Genomic DNA, 17,900 nt, shown 5'->3' with positions numbered 1-17,900 from the left:
TTAGTTGCGACAATGATCCATACATACATTACCGAGGTCTTCTTAACACATTTATAGTTAACTACATCTTACATATATTAGCTAATAATCTATGATCACACACCGCATAGTCTAGAAATGAAGTGAGGTCATCTTCAAATAGTTCCTTGTATGATAGTTATACATAGCATACATTGAATGGGCACGCTAGACCGCATTCTGCAGTCCTCATCACTTAAGAAGCATGTCAACAATATTCTATTAATTTGTATTTTGAAGATGTTTGATTTCAGATTTAAGATATCAAAATATCAAACGGGAAATTTCCCAAGTAACATATGTATAGTGACCTTAGCCACACTTTGAATAGTACAAGAAAAGTACCACGTGCCGGTATGGCGGTGCTGCGGTAGGCCTAGGTCACTCCGGTGTATATTGGGTCCGCCCCGCCTACGTCTTCTCACCTCCGGTTCATCCTCTCCAACTCTCAAGGCAACCGCCGGTCGGCTCCTCTCTATAACACCCCGGCCTTCGAATCTAATCAATCGAGAAAGAAACCTTGTACCTTCCACCACTACCGTATCAGTCGGTGTGTTGAGGGTGTCAGTCCATCCTTCGAAGTCACCCGCCCGGCTGCAATGTGTGCTCTACTCACGTAACCACCCTTCGAACTATCACCTTTCCTCTCTCCATTTAGTGAGGGGACCACCTTGATTCACCATGCCCTCCATTCTCAGTGACGCCGACAAGGAAACTGTCAAGCGGAATGTCCCCAAACCCGCCAACAAGATCCTCGCCGTAGCTGTCGCGCGACTTTACGTCGCCTACCCGGATGGACAGAAATGGACATATACCGGAATTCAAGGGGCTGTTGTCCTTTGCAATGACCTCGTGGGAAGGACTTTCTGGCTTAAAATAGTCGATGTCTCGGTAGGCTGTCCACACTGGTGTTGGAGATAAGAGTAAAGTGCTAACAATGCGTTATGCAGCCCGCTGGCAGGGGCGTGATCTGGGATCAGGAGATTTATGACAACTTCTCTTACAACCAGGACCGAACCTTCTTTCATACATTCGAACTCGAAGCCTGTCCCGCCGGCCTGTCCTTTGTCGACGAGAAGGAGGCCAAGACCTTCATCAAGAAGGTGCATGAGCGCGAGAAACATGCAAGTAAAGAGACCATCAAGACTCCTTTCGCATCTACCCGAGGCCAGGGACCTGCTCCCGTTACCAATGGGAAAGTAGGACGGTCTTTGTTTGGCAGCTTGTTGCATCGTTCGAACCCAGCTCCAAGTACACCAGCGCCGACAGCCCCTGCGCCTTCGATACAGGTTGCTCCTCCACCCCCGATGCTGTCCCCAAACCCGCCACCAGCTAAGCCAGATTTACCATTTGATACGAGTGACCCCTCTTGGAAAGGGCTGCTGGATGAGCTTAAGGGGATGGGAATTACCGAAGACCAAATTGCCGAGAATTCCGAATTCATCAAAGCTTGGATTGACCAGAAGCAGGCAGGGGCGGCCGAGTCTGCTCCTGCTGAGGATCACAATAAGCCGAAAGCTGCTCCTCCACCGCCACCTTCTGCACCTCCCGCTCCGAAAGTAACCTCGATCAGTCCCCAAGACACAGGTTCCAGCTCGACAAGCAGACGGGGACCACCGCCGCCGCCGCCGTCACGGAAGACACGTTCTGAAGCACCAGAAGAACCGGTTTCCCTCCCCCCTCGTGAGCCATCTCCGCCTGCGCGACGATTCAATGCGCCGCCTCCATTTGCAGACGCAGGAAAATTCGCAGAGCCCGCCGGCCCTGTACCTCCTCGGCGTCCACGCGCGATTTCGAACGTCAATGCAGGGCCTCCGCCGCCCCCGCGACCACCAAAGACACCGATGGACGATAGCCAATACAATCAATCGAGTCAATCTCGATTTGGGGTACCCCCGCCTTTCTCTGGTGACCGCAAGGTGTCTGCACCACCGGCACCCCCCAGCCGTAGCCCTGCACCAGGTGGCCCTCCCCCTCCGCCGCCTCGCACAGCAAGCCCAGCAGCACCACCTCAACTGCCTCCCAAAGTGCCGCCCATGGCCACTACAACTGGACCTCCTCCTCCACCCGCCAGAGGCCCTATTTCACCTCCACTTCCACCCCCCGCCAGCGCCCCGGCCTGTGCCAGCTGCACCATCTCATGCAGCAGCTCCTCCTCCTCCTCCACCAAGAGGACCAGTTTCACCTCCCCCCCGCCCCGCCCTCGGCACCTACGTATTCTCCTAGCATTCCTCCCCCTCCTCCGCCTCCGCCACCTGGCTCTGCAGCGCCCGGTGGCCCCCCACCCCCTCCGCCTCCGGGCCGTGGTGGCCCCTCAATGCCTCCCCCCCCCCTCCTCCAGCGCCTGTTTCGGGGGCACCTGGTGGACCACCGCCGCCGCCTCCACCGCCTGGGGGTGGAGGTGGTGCTCCTCCTCCACCTCCACCCCCTGGCGGTGCTGCGCCACCCTTGCCAAAGCCCACCGGTGGGCACACCGATCTGCTAGCATCCATCCGAGCTTCTGGTGGCCATGGAGGCGGAGGCTTGCGCAAGGTCAAGGATACGGAAAAGAACGATCGAAGTAAAGCTATGGTACCCGGTGCTGCTAACGAGTCGTCGGCCACAAGCCCCAATGCAGGAGGCGCCCCACAAGGTGGCTTGGCCGGCGCATTGCAAGATGCTCTCAACAAGCGGAAACAAAGAGTCAGCGGAAGTGGTATGTCAATTTCAACACGTAAATGCGGATCTATATGCTAACTATGTTGATAGATGACGAGAAAGACAACGACGACGATTGGTGAGCGGTTGGTTTTCGGTGGAATTGTTCAAGTATTTCAAGATACCAATGGATTTTGCGCATTCTTGCGAGCATTGAGCATTCTGTTTCTTGGTCCAGCGTTTTGCCTAAAAGTTTGGTTTCAAGTGTCAACGAGAGAGGGGCAAATGCACTTTGTATATAGCTTTCAATGGTAAATGCAGTGGATGTGAGATAGTTTCAGTATGGGGAAGTAGATGTTTCTCTTTTTACTCTCTTTATTTTAGTCCAATTCTTCCAATCTTCCGATGCCATGACCAAGTGGAGTTTAGCTTACACCGCCATAGATAATAGGCCAAGACTACATATACAAAGTAAAGCCTGGTTCATCTTTTGCCCATCCCCTATATCATAGCCACCAGTTTCCAGTTTTGCTTTAAAAAAAAACACCGCTTTCATCTGAGATGGAGCTCGACCGTCCATCTCTTGGGTCTTTGCCTGTTGAAATTCTGTGCTCTATCTTCCGTCTCTTGGACCCCATTGGCCTGACATCCATCAGCCAAACCAACTCCAAATTCCGCACAGTGGTTCAGCCACAGCGAACTCATTTACTGGAGAGGTTGCTTGAACTTGAATGCCGAGAAGAGATCGGAGGAGTCACGCCCGTCTTTCGATCGAGGGACAACCACCTCGACCCTGACTTCACGTCCAAAGAATGGTATTCTGCACGTTGGGCATGTAGTATCTGTCTCAATATGCTTCCACATACAGCCTTTGACAACCATTATATCCTACGACTGCAGTACCGCAAGCCATTGCCAAGATCTGCGGGCGCGAGTCCTTACACGAGCTGGGAGCCAACAAGAGAAGGGAAATCCCGCAAAAAGTACCATTTACACAAAGAACAATCCAACTCCCGGGATGAGGACCGGAAAATACGGCGTCGATATTATCTCGCCTCCAGGTGCAACACATTGAGACCGAACCATGATGTGCGCGATAGGGGTGCAAGGTTGGCCAGCTTTCAGGACAGCGGAATGATCACATTCCAAGGCTTGAGCCTGGATGAATACTGCAGTATCACACAAGAGGAAGAGCAGGTTCTTCTAGACCACGAAGCACGCCTCATTGAGAGAGAGCGATGCGGCTTCAAGCGGCACTTGCGCAAGTGCAATGAATGTCGTTTCCGGCGTGGTGAACTCTCATCTATTGTGCAGCGAGGCACAGACAAGGTGCCTATAGTGCCGAGCCGCCGCCTGCCATTTACAAGTGCCTTGGACCGATATTTCCCAGGTTTTCCTGCCATAATGAGAAGTGTGAGACCGACCGTGAAGGCCCCTGTTCAATGCGTGTATCGTAACGACGTTTTTGATTCTCTCTGGACTATGTGGATGTTGCGCTGCCCTGGATGTTCGCGCTGGCAGGAAATGCGCGCGTTTCGTCTGGGTGCCACTTTCAATCACTGGATACCTACCACCAACCCTGCCTCGGACTTGAGAAACTGGGACGAATGCAAGATCACCGGAAGTTTCATTGATGGTGTGTCCTGTAACCATTGTTTTGCTAAAGATCAGGGGCGTGAAAAGCTTCGTGAAGTACTTGTGAAATGGTTGGACTGCTGCTTAGATAGCGAGCGACGGCGGCTAGGATATCTGCTTTTAGGTGGGTGGGAGAGGCTGTTAAGACGATACCGGCGACTTGAGCAGGTAAGCGACATCGTTGAGATTAAAAATGTCATTCTGGACATTCAGCCTATTGTTGCAAAGGTTCATGATCATGATTATCTCAGGATTGGCCTTGACGATATCTTGACGTTGAGGCTGGGCTTTCGTGAATGGGTTACCGTGTGGGAGAACTTAGACTCCGAAACTCGAAGCCATTTAGAACACAACCCTTGGGATGAATTGTGGTTTCGGAACAATGAGGTGATTGAGGCACACTTGATCTGGGTGATTCAATGCAAAAGGGAGATAATGGAGAAGGGCAAGGGTGATGACCTGGTTGGCTGGGCGCTGAGCCGACAAGGAAATGATTTAACTTAAGCAGTTGGTAGCATTCTATACCTAGATAGAATCATAATTCCAGACAGAGCACAAGACATTCGAGAAACAGCGAGCGGTGTTTTTATAGTGATTAACTAGTTATTGTATACTCCGTAGTACAGCGTGATTATCGGGCCAACATTGTTCCGGGCAGCGGAAAAAAGCGTATCTGATCTGATCGGGAGAACTTGCGTACAGCTTGGTCGATAATCCAGAGACATGCTGTCTCCGAGGCTGTCTGCGCCTTCTGCCTCTTTATTGCGCTTCCTACGATCACAGTCTGGGTTCTCAGCCGCACTATCAGCATGCGCTTATCCGAAGCGTCTTGCCGGCCGCGATAAAGGCTTCTCGACAGGACCATCCCCGAAACTCTCGAGCTGGTCGCGTTTTGATGCTCCCCATGGCCCCGCAACACTGGATACCACAATTTTCAGCAATCAACATGGGAAACCGAACCCCACTAGAGCAACCCTGTCCCCGGCATTAGTGCCTAAGCAGTTGAAATTCTCGCGTCATGCGTCAACCAAAAGCCGACCCTTTCTCCGACGGCTTTTCGATCTCAGGCGGAATAAAGCTTGCGACTACAAGAATCAGGGCCCGACTAACCCTGGACTTATGGATGAAGGGACGGAGGGGATGTTTAATATTGGCCGCAGCCTATCAGCCAAGGCGTCAAACGAGCTGCGGATTCGATGCACGGAGTTTGATATCAATGGAGACGTCACCCTCGTGAATGGAGAGTTCCGGAAGCAGGAGCTGATTGCCAAGGTTGGTAAAGAAGACCCAAGTTTGAGAGTTCAACATTTGCTAATAGATGAATCACGATACAGTATGGCCTTCTTCCTCGAGATCTACGCAAGATTGATTCGTCGACACTCCCTCATATCCTAGTGCGACCTAGCGCAATCCTCATCAATCTCTTGCATCTGCGAGTGCTAATTAAAGCGGACCGAGTACTCGTATTCGACGCGTACGGATCAACAGATTCATACATGCAATCGCTGTTCATCTACGATCTAGAAGGAAAGCTCCGCCAGAGACAATCCCAGGGTGCCGCTCAGCCTAGTCAATCACTTCCGTACGAGTTTCGGGCGCTGGAAGCCGTTCTCATTAGTGTTACGAGTGGGCTAGAGGAGGAGTTTAATGGAGTGAGAGATCCCGTCGTGCGAGTTCTTCGTGCGCTCGAGGAGGACATCGACCGAGATAAGCTCAGACATCTCCTGATCTACTCCAAGAAACTAGGTACATTTGAGCAGAAAGCTCGCCTGGTACGAGATGCTATTGATGATCTGCTGGAGGCCGATGATGATTTGGCAGCGATGTACTTATCCGAGAGATCGATCGGCAAAGAGCGAGAAGAGGATGACCATCAAGAAGTGGAAATGCTTCTGGAGTCATACCACAAAGTGTGCGATGAGATTGTTCAAGCCAGTGGCAATTTGGTAACGAATATTCGCAATACGGAAGAAGTGTAAGTTTGATCGTTCATTATATGCGAAAAGCACCTCTAACAAAACTCAAAGAGTCAAAGCTATCCTCGACGCCAACCGCAACTCGCTCATGCTCATGGATCTCAAATTCAGCATTGGAACACTTGGCCTCGCAACGGGGACATTATTCTCTGCTCTCTATGGCATGAACTTGAAGAATTTCATTGAGGAATCAGACTTTGGTTTCGGAGGTGTCTCCGTGATCTGCTTTGCTCTGACTGGGGTGGTCTGTGTCTACGGTCTCTCCAAACTGCGCAAGCTTCAACGCGTCCGTATGTGGGGTGAATCCGGTGTGGGAGGCTCTACTTTTGCCCCCCTATCCCCAAAGCGTAACGCACTCGGCGGGAACCGCAACAACTGGCGCGCCGATTCAATTGAACCGGTCTGGGGCAGTCTCCCAGGGGAAGGCCGATCTGAGCGCATGAGACGTCTCAAAGAGCATTCAGCTGCTGCCGCCGCTCAAGCTGCATCAAGAAACTTAAAATCGACACCTGCCAGTTCCCAGGCTGCTGCACAGGCATCAGCTACGGCCTCTAAAAATGCTCGTGCGGAAAATGGTAACGCTGATGGAAAAGAGACTGTTTGCCCCGAAGGTTCAACCTAATGCATGATGTGCAGTGATTAAATTATGCCTGACGGTTTGATTGCCTTGAAATGGGAGCCTAGGCGTTTTGATTTGGATCTTCAACTGAAATAGCAACGGAGTTGGAGAGGTCTGTAACATTATTGTACATTAACAAACTCCTTTCTCTATTCCCCCCCACTCTATAGTTTATATTTTGTTTATGAATAGATCTAGAGAATATCCAATGAAATACCAATACCATTCATTAGTCTCGTTATGTGAATTAGCATTTTCCTTCAAAAGGACCGTCCTATCTCATAGGAGCCATGTAGTTGCTGATCTTTCCTTGGCAACCTATAGGATTTTTATACATGCCCTATCAACATCCATCTGTTTAGCCCTCGCGTACGTGATTCAGAGCCAAAAGATAGGCCTTTTTGTGTTGAACGCCACGTTTTCGACCTGTTAGTCTTGTTTTGCCTCGAAATCGCAATGTCTCGCAGCTGCAGCCTATCATTGGTACTTTATCCTCAACCTAGCATGGTTCTCTTGTCTTACCCACTTGGCTTGTTTTGACGCTGTTACGCAATTATCTCTATACCCGTACTTTTCTCGCTGGTGGTCGAGGTGGCCTTGCCAAGGAGCCGTTGGCTTCGAGTTTCTCTCCAATCAGTGGCAATGGTGTTTTTTGTTATCGGTGCCTTAACCATTCCGGACTCAGAACACTGCCTTCAAGGCATTGCTGCTGGATTCTACATTCTTTGTTCTCTTGCCTTCAGCATATTGGGTGGACGACCAGGAGGATTGGGCTCATTGTTTTTTACTATTAGCAGGTTTACCAGAAGAAAGGCACTTAAATCACGAAAAGTATAGCAACAGGCAAGTAGCAGTCATCTATGAATGCTATTGACAGATGGTTAGTTTTATTTGGGTATCATTATTTAGCTTGGTGCACTGTCCCCTGTCCCTGGTGAAGACTCTTCGTCCGTTCAACCCAGAGCTTAGCAGCTACCCGAATACCACCATCTTTGGAGCATTCACGCTCAACCACTTCTATAATATTCTTCAAAACTGCATCCCCTCGGTCTCGTCTTGTTGGAGAATCTGTAGAACCCGAGTTCTTTAGCCACTCCCTTGTGACCTGCTGTCGACCTCCAATCAACGCCATGTTAATCGCACCAGGAGTGCGTAGCCATGCCTTCTCAACACCGAACCCGATTTCCTCGGCAATACTCATTGTTTTTGCAGCGAGAGATCCAATCATTGAATTCAGAAACCCGCTCTCGGTCTTCTCTTCGATCTTGATCGCACGAAGTGCCCTCAAATCACCAGACGCAGGCTGTAGATTTTGCTCTATAGCATCATCAGCTTTCCATGCGGCAGGATTTCCATTCGCACTCTTCTGTATTGGACCCCGCTCTTTCGGCGGAGGATAGCGATACGAAGAACCAGCAAGTGAACGAGAACAGCACGGGACCACAAAGAACGGCAATGGCGACGAGGGACTCGATAGGGCAGCCATTATAGGAGTCCATACGGTGAGCTCATCTGCGTGGTCAGATATGATAAATGTATTTTCCGGGAAATCGCCGGTGTGTATCTCCACACCAATTTCTTGCAAGTCCAGTACATCCACAAAAGGCCGAGGGATAAAGATTCTCTCTTCCAGGCATTCCTGTATCTCGACTGGGAATGTCTCCCAGGATTTCCGACGGCAGGCGTCAAAGCCTAAGCCCTTGTATCCTTCCATGAGAAGTATGTACACGAGAATACCATTCCCACAAGCTAGGTCCACGAACCCTGGGAACGGCAATGTGTCTCTCAATGACCGATCTTGTTCTGTAGCTGGTATAGCGCCATACATACTTCTCCACAGTTCAATCAGGCATGCAGCAAGAAACAGCTGCTCAAGGGCTTGGTTGGGTGATTCAAGTTGTTCAACCCAATTCTGGCTCAGCTTTTCTGCATACTGGAGTTTCAGCCGAGCGTATGTGTTTTGAATGAGATGTGCCGAGACAGTGTCCTCATCTTGATCATCTCGCTCAATCCAATCCAGGCTCACATTTCTAGACGTCAATCGGCGTTCCATGTTGGTGATGTGGATGAGTGTGGATGAGCATGAATATTTGCCAGGCAAAATACTCGACAACTTGGCCGTCCCACTTGGTGCAAAGAGTACAAACAAAGCGGAGAGAAAGGCGGTAGACTCCATCTATAAAAGCATTAGATGGGAGGCCAGAGAGGGGTCAACTGAGTAGGCTATACATACTCTATAAAGTCAAATAGGTATCCTAGGCCTGGCCGGTCAGCATAGTCTTAATATCAGTCATAGCCAGCGATAGAGATATGGCCAAGATGTTTTTTTACCAGACTAGTTGATTTGAACAAAGCAGAACCCTGAGGCCTACCCATAGATGTATGCAAAATATCCTGTAAGGTAAATTGAAAAGTACATCAAAGTGTATCCCCAACCCCCAATATGCAAAATATGCGCGTCAATCCGCCGTAAGACCCAACATGGCAGTCATAACTACGCAATACCGAAAAGGCACTTTATTATTATAAACTTAACACCATAGAAGAGAAAGAGAATACATTCTCCAACTCAATTCCTCTCAGTTCGCGTACACCGCTGCGCAAAAACAAAAAAAACAATTAACCTACACCGATCCAAAAAAATGAAGCTAATCCAACATCCCCTGCTTGCCCTAACTCTCCTCCTCCCAGCAAACATAGCTGGCCTCCCCACCTCACGCCCTCCTACCGAAGAAATCCAAGCCTACAGACCCCATTGGACCTTTGACCTGTTTCAGAACAAGCACTGTGTCGGCACTACTATCACCTACGCGGGGCAGGGGTCTTCAGGTTGCCGCTCCAACCTCGAGAATGGAGGTGCGGAGGCTTTCATCAATGTCAATATCGATCCGAGCTGCAAGGTGAAACTGTTCAGGGACAAGAAGTGTTTACGGCATGCGATGGTGGAAGAGATCAAAACTCGAGGCACCACGAAATGCAAACCGATCTCACGGAAGAAGACAGCTCAGAGTTTTGAGGTGTCTTGTCAGTAGTAACTTGATATCCATCTTTTGGGGGAAGGGTTGGCTATTCGGCGGGCTAAGATGGTTAGACCAGAAGAATTAAAAAAAAGCCAAGCCGACTAGTTGAAAGGTCGACTGTTGATCTTTTGTTAGTTCAATGTTGTATGGGAGAAAAAGGGTGATAAGCCTGTTATCGGGGTCCACCATGACGCAAAGGAGAGAGAGCCCTGGTCCTGAACTTGTACTTGAACCGGATTCTCTTTTCTTTCCTTTTTCTTTCTTTTCACTATACTCAATTCAAATACATACAATGGCTCCTCGATGCTTTATTATCCGCCACGGCGAGACAGAATGGTCGCTTAATGGCCGACACACCGGTGTCACCGATCTACCACTGACAGCCAATGGAGAGAAGCGCATTCAAGCAACAGGCAAAGCCCTCGTCGGAAACGACAGACTGGTTGTTCCCAAGAAGCTTGCTCATGTGTAAGAAATACCTCGTCTACACTACTGACACTATTCCACCCCAAAGGTAGCTAACACGCCGTTCTAGCTTTGTCTCACCCCGCACCCGCGCCCAACGCACCCTAGAGCTCCTCGAGCTTGGCTGTCGGGGACGAATGCCTTGGAGTGAACAGGGGAAGCCCGAACACAATGAGGTGATTCGGACCGAGGCTGAGGTTGAGGTTACGGAGGCGATTAGAGAGTGGGATTACGGGGACTATGAGGGGTTGACAAGCAAGCAGATCCAGGAGCAGCGGGCTGAGAGGGGCGAGGGGCCGTGGAATATCTGGACAGATGGGTGTCCCGGTGGAGAGTAAGTGCTTCTTTTCTTCGTTGTGTTATGATTCTAGGGCTTTGATTCCAGCTATGCGTTAAACATTGCTATGGTGTTATCTTTCCATGCTAACATACATTCCCCGCTCCTGCCAGATCCCCCGAGGATGTCGTTCGTCGCCTCGATGCTCTGATCGATGAGATCAAAAACAAATACCAGCGTCCCTGCTTCGAGAACCCGGATGAGCCCAAGAGTGATGTCCTTGTCGTTGCGCACGGCCATATCCTGCGTGCATTTGCCATGCGCTGGACTGGAAAGCCGTTGACAGAGACATCGCTGATTCTCGAGGCCGGTGGTATAGGAACACTCAGGTAAGACTCGGCCTTGAGGCAGAGAAAACTTTCTCTTCTGCCGTAATTTTGAGGAGCACGGCTAACATGACTGGGAAATAGTTATGAACATCATAACATCGATGAGCCAGCGATCATTCTCGGTGGTCAATTCGTGGTGGAATAAGATGATATGTCGGTTCGATAGAGGAAACAGAGGAGAAAGGAGGTCATATCTCTGCTGTTAGACATTGGACATATGTTAGCATAAGCCATGGAAATCGTCTCCCACAGCCTATTGTAAAGCACCGCTACACAATCATGACCAATCCGACTCACCATATCATATCAACAATACTCAGTCATTGATGGTTCATCAATTCAATCCTCCTCACTCTCCTCCCTCTTGACTTCCCTCTCTTGGGAATCGGTCTTCTTATCTTTGTCCGCATTTCCCTTGACCCCCTCCTCGCCCAGAATCTTCGCAGACCCCATAAACAGCGCCCCAGAATATCCACCTAGGAATCGCATGTCTCCAGCCTGCACGGCAGTCATGCGGAGTAGGTTTTCTGTGTCGGCGAGGTTGGCGTTGAGCTGTGCGAGCTGGGAATGGAGGTGGGCGTATTGCCGCGATTTGGCAGCGGACATAGAAGGGGTTGAAGCATTGGCGTTGTAATTGGAGGTGTATGTGGTGTTTGGGTTTGTATTAAATGTATGGGTTGCTGTTGTGTTGTAGTTGCTGCTTCCTGGGAGGATTGAGGGGCGGGAGTAGGTGGTGTTTGATTCTTGACGGCGGTGGATTGGAGGTGGCATTTTGGGTGTGATTTGTTTTTAGAACTGGCTTAAGTAGGAGGGGGAAACGGTTCTAGATTCTGTGGTTTTTCTTGTGTGCAGGTTGGGTTTTGCTTGAGGTTCCAAGGTTATGCTGGTTGTTGACATTATTTGACCGCGGGATTGTTGACGATCAGATAGATGATCACGTGTTGATATAAATACTCTATTACTTCGAGCAAAACATGCATAGGCATTCGAATTTATCTTATTTATTTGACTAACACGTACTTGGACTACCATAAACTGTAGCAACCTCGATAATATAACGGAAAGGTCTATCAATTCATGTGTTTCTTGGAGGAATAAGATGCTGTTCAAAAGACGCAGCGAATCTGAGGACTGCAGTGCACCCTGTATTAATTTTCTCTGCAAAGCGCAAACCCAGCAAGCAGATCAACACAACTCAATGAACCGAATAAATTCATCCTCCCGCTCTTTTGGAATGCGCCAGAGACCAGACCAGAATAAAAGACGAAGCTGTTTGCATCAAGCCAGATGAGAGACAAGGAAAAAGACGTGGCAAACGAAGGAAATACCCAGGGGGAGCGAATGATGATAAAACAAACAAAATGAAGACAATAGGCGTATACGAGACTAGATGGGAGAGAAAAAGGAATGCGCCAGCTGGTATTATACAGTCATGCAGAGAGATGAAAAGGTGGGCAGGGGAGCCGACGACGACGCTATATCGACATGCTGTAAAGATGAAAAAGGAGGTGGGAGGAAGAGAAACAGCAAGGATAAGGATGTCCCAGTTTAGGCTCGCGTAATGGCCTCATTAAAAATCGATAATGCCGCGAAACAGGATGAGTATCGATGCAAAGCAAATCACACAAAAAGAAAAAAGACAAAACTCGCACGAACACTTCGTTATCCCAACCACACTCCGAAACAGGAAAAAAAAAAGATGATGAGTAACGAATACCCCTATGTCCCTCATGTATATGTAAAGAAGCAAACAGCAGAGTATTAACCTGTGCTTCGAGAGCACGGGACCGAAGAATAAAGTCCCCGCACAATGACACCATGATGCAAAAAAGGTCCAAACATGACCAATTTTCAGCGGACGATGAGCGTCCAAGCCGAGGAAGAATGCAATGTCGAAAAGGGAATTCAATCATGGAGCGCCGGTGAGCCATTGGGAAGAGCAGGCGGAAACCGTCTTAATGAACGGGCGCCGCGACCCCTTGACCGCCAAGGCTTACCTGACTGCTGTGAGATGAGGGTTCGGAGTCAATATTTGCACTGGCTCCACTATCACCACTCCCCGCGCTGGCGCTCGCACTTCCGGTCAGATTCTGGTTCTTAGGAGGACCCTTAGCGGGGAACGCATTGCTCACCCCATAGTGTTGCTCAACTTGCTGCGGCCCAGCCGCGTTTCCTTGTCCCGGAGGGTACCGGGGCACCGGCGTACGCATGTTACCAGGAGGTGACGGCTGGCCATTGTGAGGTCCACCAGGGGGGCCAAGACTGTGTTCACGCGCAATTGGGGGGCGGCCCATACGGGGGCCTCCTGGGCCAGGGGGTCCATGTGGCCCGGGAGGTCCGCTGAAGGGAATCACGGGAGTCTGGCTGTTTCGCCGGCTCTGTGGGAAGGGTCGAGGTGGGTAATCGCCCATGTGGCTGGCCGTTAAAGAATTGGCTCGAGAATCCGCGTGCATCTGGTTTCGGTCAACGGCTCCATATCTGTTGGAGGAGTAACTCATCATGGGATTATCCATGAGTGAATCATGGAGACCCGGGATTTCTTGCATCACACGGTCGCTCGCGCGTTTTCTGCCAAAGTAACGGAAGGCCGATGAGGCCCGGCTGCCTCCAGAAGGAGGGACGTTTACACCAAATTCGGGGTTTTTACGGAACTGGCTGTGGCTGGGGCCCTTGCGCCCTCGGCGGGAAGTCATGCTCATCATGTCGACACTGTCAGGGTCGATGTGGGGAATCCCCATGTTATCCATCGGGTCGAAGTAATCCTCGTCTTCTTCATCAAAGGCCGTAGCAGGGCGGGAGGGAGCCGGTCCACGGCGTCCTGGGCCAGGAGGCCCCCGACGCATGCTCATCTCCTGTTCACGCAGCTGTAACTCACGTTGACGAAGGGCCAGCTCGCGCTCCCGTAATGTCAATTCAGAGGCAGTGCCAGGTGCTGGCTCGGGGTACCCATTTCCATTCTGAGGCGGTACAGTTGGTTCGCCCTGTTCATCGTAGAGAACCAAATGGCTGAATTCCTCGAGTCCCTCCAATGATGGGTCGCGCTGAACTCGGTTGGAGGGTGGCATCGGCATCGGTCCACCTGGGCCTCTCGGCATCATACCAGGAGGTGGTCCTCGTCTTTGTTGCGGGGGGATGCTCATTCCCGAGGGTGTTCGGCTTCCACGAATAAATTGCGGTGCACCATTCGTCATGGGTCGCTGCTGCGGAGGCGCAGAAGATAACCGCGGAGGCGGCTGGCCCATGACGGATGCAGGTGGGGACTCCTGTCGGGACTTGCTCTGGTTTGCGATATTGACGTGATGTAGCATTGCGTACATTGTTTCGATTCGGGGAATGCGAACGTTAGACTCGATTGCCAACTTGATCGGTGACCCTAGGAAAGTCTCAACCTCCATGGGGCGTCGACCCTGGAAATCTGAGTACATTGTAGTCGGAGAGTCCAGGGCAATCATTTTTTGGACCGTCTTATCCCGGAAATCGCTGGGGAATGAGCAACCTTGTGCAGAGGCGAGCTCCATCATCTCGTCAATGATGCCCATTACCAGTGGACGAACACCGGTTTTCTCGAGGAGTTGTGTATGATTCGGGGTGTCGAACACGACACTTGCGGGGTGGAACGCGATCGGGCTGGAAGACGTTTAGCATGCAAATTCTGTATCCAAGCGAATCCGAAGAAACTCACCCTATCATACGGTCGAACTGCTCCTGTCTGATATTATCCGAAACCTTGCAGTCTACCTGCCCAGAGTTCAACGTCATTGCCAATGCCGCCGCCATGTCGTTCTGGATTGATGTCGGGATAGAGGAAGATTTGTTGGTTGCGCCCACGTAAATCTCGCTCGAGCTCAGATGTTCGAACTCGCTGGGGCCCGTTTGGGAGATCTCCACGTTGGAAACGAGAGAAAGGATAACGTTGGTAGGGTATCTCTGCTCAAGATGGGCTTCAATGCCGAGAGTATTCGTTGTATTCACCAGAATACAAGTGTGCTGTGGAGTGACGACGGATTCAATCACGGAGGCAAGATCGTAGACATCCGGCAGGGCTTTCACGCAGAGGATGACATAGTCGTAGGCATTTTCACGGGATGAGGCTTCTTCGGGAGCTCGAACAACTAGAGATCGGGACAGATCAGCCGGGGCTCTGACCAGGGCTCAGGCCAAGTAGTGATATCAAAATCTCACCATGTCGGGGTTTGAATCGTTCGTTGCCGAATGCTTTTGATCTGCGGAGGGGATTAGCCATTTGACTGTGACACAAGTACTTGGATACATACTTAAATGAGACACCGTATTGAGACACGGCGTCAAATCCAGATTTCCAGACTAGCGTAACGTCGCAGGAGGTTGTCGCCTGAAGTCGCCATGAGAGAAAGGCAGAGATCGCATTGCCACCGACTACACAGACTTTGATTAGATGACGAACCATCTTTTTCGTAATATCCCAGACGTTGATATCTAGGTAGAAATTGAACTCACCGGACAGAATGCGCAGACGTGGAGGAGGAGCCATCTCTCTCAAATCTGGAAGGAACTGGGCGGGAAAGTCCCAGGTCAAAAGGTACAAAGTTCCCTATAACACGAGAAAACGAGAGAATGGAAGAAAAAGAGAGTGTGGGGTGAAAAAGAGAAGAGGGAAGAGGGAATGGGGAACAGAAAAAAAAAGGGAAGGAGAGTTGTAATCAGGAAGGATGAAATTCAAATGGAAGTTTAGACCGGGGGGGCAAAAGAAGGAAAAGACAGGGTTGTCCTCCAAGTTTCTTTTTTGCCGTGTCAAGTTATTGTCTCTCTCTCTCTATTTCTCTCTCTATTAACTTCACGCTTTAGGACAAGAGAAAAAAAAAAAGAGAAGGTAAAAAAACGATTGAATGCGATCGGTCAACAAAATATGTTTTTCTTTTTCTCCTTGATAGTTGCAAGCCCTCAATGATCGTGGATCCCCCTCAGTCCGGAAACGGAAGTCAAGGAGCGATAAGAATTATTTTCATGGAATAGCGATGGATGCAGATGTTCTTGATTTTATTTCCTTATTCGATCTTGTTGATCTTCTTTATTTTACTCTTTTTCCGTCTATTTTGGTCGATACACACTGTTGGGATCCATTTTACTACACAGTAAACGGTCTAGCCTCCATATCATCTGGCCATTTTGCGGCTCTCCAATACACGGAACAATGAAGATTGGAATTTTTCTCATTTAACTAGGTACTGTATAATAAATACTTCAACATTTAGGTAGTTCAGTGAATATGCAGTTCAATGAGATATAGCAATTCTATATATTTATTATAGATATATATGTATAGAGCTGAAAGAGTTGGGCATGTACTCTGTACCTAAGTATCGATGCCTTGATAAGTCTGATACTATATTTAACTTCTCAAAGTTAATTTGTTTTGTATCAGCAAAACAATACAGAACAATACTGTATTTTTCAAAAATTGACTTTGTTGGCCCACAAACGTTCTCTTCGATCTGCTTCTGGCCTTAATTCTCTTTTTTTTTTCCTTCTCTGTATATTGCACATGCGTGTATGTGTGTGTGTACTTTTTCGAAGTCTTTCGTTCTAGGGGAATTAAACTAGAACGACGCGTTATATGCCGCGTCCCTGGTCTCGTCATCTACCTCCACTCTAAAAACCCACAGTCTATATACTCCGTATCTCGGAACCGAAGTTAAGCAAGATGTATTCCGTAGACAATATGGAGACCTGTCAACAAAAGAATGTATATCCTAAAATCGGGAATCAGTATTTTTGTTTGTTCCTGGAAACAGGGAAACATAGCGGTCTTAATTTTCCAGTATAGTTATCAATTACAAAGTCAACACCAACTTATGTCCGGTTCCTAAGATCAAGACAATGTATCCGGCACATTCTTTGAACCATTCCAAGGGGCATAGGTCTGGTTCGGCTCATAAATCCCATACACGGCATTAAGTGTGCATGTATACGGTACCTGAGCCGGTACCTGGGATGGTTCACACCACATGCATATGAACGCATCAATTTTGTATCCCTGATCGACATTCAATTGACAACTAGACTGGTGTACCACAGAAAATGGCCACCGGGCATTGTACATCGTATGTTGTACGACTTGGAACAACGGTAAGAGGGGTTGAATATCCCCTCTTCCTTCCCCACCGCGACATTCTCTTGAACCTTGGAAGGAATGTTGTATTTCTGGAGGTTATCGTGATACAGAAGAGTGAAAAAGGCACCGATCCCGATACTTGGGGATAAATATTCGACACTTTGGATCATTATTTTGGACTTGTTCGAACTACCCAACTTCGGGAGGTAGCTCACTAATCCGGTATAAGAGAGGGAGAGAGTATTACAAGGGATGTTTAAGATCAACTGTCCGCATGCCTTGGAAGGGGGAGGCGGTGTTGATAATCCCAGCATACCAAAGTAGTGATCGACACCCGTACCCAAGCAATGATGCTTGCAGCTTGTCCGCATCAAGGGATCGACCCCAAAAGACTTTTTGATATCGGGGAATTTTCTTTTTTTTCCCTTTCTGATTCATTCAAACTGATGATTACATTTTTTTGAAAAAAAAAAAAAAAAAAAACTAGTCCTGGTATTTTATGGCATGCTCAAAAGAGCGCAAAATGCAAACAATGGCTGCAATAATAACTGCGATGTACATTAAATACACGTCCCTACTGTTCTGGACCAACATAAAAAGGCTAGAATATGGATCAGTCACATATCCTGTAGGCTGGGGTCTATCACTTGGAACCAGTCCAGATCTGGGGGAACAGAGTATCCAATGTAATATTAAGGCAAATCTGCATGTGCACAAATAATACCCCGTTGTGCAGGTGGAACCACAATTATGACAGTACATTGGACACCTCT

At 49.1% G+C, this 17,900-nt stretch overlaps 8 protein-coding genes across 8 annotated transcripts; 5 read left to right on the top strand and 3 right to left on the bottom strand.

Annotated features, from left to right (window-relative positions):
- Positions 1-699: 699 nt before the first annotated feature.
- N7487_008050 (WASP family protein) lies at positions 700-2,798 on the top strand (the record flags this gene model as incomplete). The annotated part of the gene is made up of 4 exons (XM_056875780.1): positions 700-909; positions 969-2,232; positions 2,360-2,713; positions 2,767-2,798. 4 exons carry the CDS (start codon positions 700-702, stop codon positions 2,796-2,798), a joined length of 1,860 nt encoding a protein of 619 aa, XP_056727968.1.
- Positions 2,799-3,216: 418 nt separating this feature from the next.
- Positions 3,217-4,794, top strand: N7487_008049 (F-box protein; the record flags this gene model as incomplete). The annotated part of the gene is made up of 1 exon (XM_056875779.1): positions 3,217-4,794. The coding sequence occupies one exon, from the start codon at positions 3,217-3,219 to the stop codon at positions 4,792-4,794; it is 1,578 nt and encodes a 525-aa protein (XP_056727967.1).
- Positions 4,795-5,013: 219 nt separating this feature from the next.
- On the top strand, positions 5,014-6,888 carry N7487_008048 (CorA family magnesium transporter; the record flags this gene model as incomplete). The annotated part of the gene is made up of 3 exons (XM_056875778.1): positions 5,014-5,562; positions 5,625-6,265; positions 6,318-6,888. The coding sequence occupies 3 exons, from the start codon at positions 5,014-5,016 to the stop codon at positions 6,886-6,888; spliced, it is 1,761 nt and encodes a 586-aa protein (XP_056727966.1).
- An 898-nt stretch (positions 6,889-7,786) lies between these two features.
- trm44 (tRNA (uracil) methyltransferase) lies at positions 7,787-8,938 on the bottom strand (the record flags this gene model as incomplete). Its single annotated transcript, XM_056875777.1, has 1 exon — positions 7,787-8,938. The coding sequence occupies one exon, from the start codon at positions 8,936-8,938 to the stop codon at positions 7,787-7,789; it is 1,152 nt and encodes a 383-aa protein (XP_056727965.1).
- Positions 8,939-9,527: 589 nt separating this feature from the next.
- On the top strand, positions 9,528-9,917 carry N7487_008046 (uncharacterized protein; the record flags this gene model as incomplete). Its single annotated transcript, XM_056875776.1, has 1 exon — positions 9,528-9,917. One exon carries the CDS (start codon positions 9,528-9,530, stop codon positions 9,915-9,917), a length of 390 nt encoding a protein of 129 aa, XP_056727964.1.
- Positions 9,918-10,197: 280 nt separating this feature from the next.
- On the top strand, positions 10,198-11,181 carry N7487_008045 (histidine phosphatase family protein; the record flags this gene model as incomplete). Its single annotated transcript, XM_056875775.1, has 4 exons — positions 10,198-10,373; positions 10,441-10,704; positions 10,821-11,036; positions 11,118-11,181. The coding sequence occupies 4 exons, from the start codon at positions 10,198-10,200 to the stop codon at positions 11,179-11,181; spliced, it is 720 nt and encodes a 239-aa protein (XP_056727963.1).
- A 194-nt stretch (positions 11,182-11,375) lies between these two features.
- N7487_008044 (DASH complex subunit HSK3 family protein) lies at positions 11,376-11,807 on the bottom strand (the record flags this gene model as incomplete). The annotated part of the gene is made up of 1 exon (XM_056875774.1): positions 11,376-11,807. The coding sequence occupies one exon, from the start codon at positions 11,805-11,807 to the stop codon at positions 11,376-11,378; it is 432 nt and encodes a 143-aa protein (XP_056727962.1).
- Positions 11,808-12,991: 1,184 nt separating this feature from the next.
- Positions 12,992-15,546, bottom strand: N7487_008043 (ketopantoate reductase family protein; the record flags this gene model as incomplete). Its single annotated transcript, XM_056875773.1, has 5 exons — positions 12,992-14,663; positions 14,719-15,148; positions 15,219-15,259; positions 15,311-15,431; positions 15,513-15,546. The coding sequence occupies 5 exons, from the start codon at positions 15,544-15,546 to the stop codon at positions 12,992-12,994; spliced, it is 2,298 nt and encodes a 765-aa protein (XP_056727961.1).
- Positions 15,547-17,900: the final 2,354 nt, after the last annotated feature.

This window comes from Penicillium crustosum (assembly GCF_028827405.1).
Source record: "Penicillium crustosum strain IBT 35664 chromosome Unknown utg000003l_segment0_segment0, whole genome shotgun sequence".
In the NCBI taxonomy this organism is placed as follows: domain Eukaryota; kingdom Fungi; phylum Ascomycota; class Eurotiomycetes; order Eurotiales; family Aspergillaceae; genus Penicillium; species Penicillium crustosum.
Note: the sequence above shows the minus strand (reverse complement) of the source record. Positions and strands in the feature narration are given on the sequence as shown.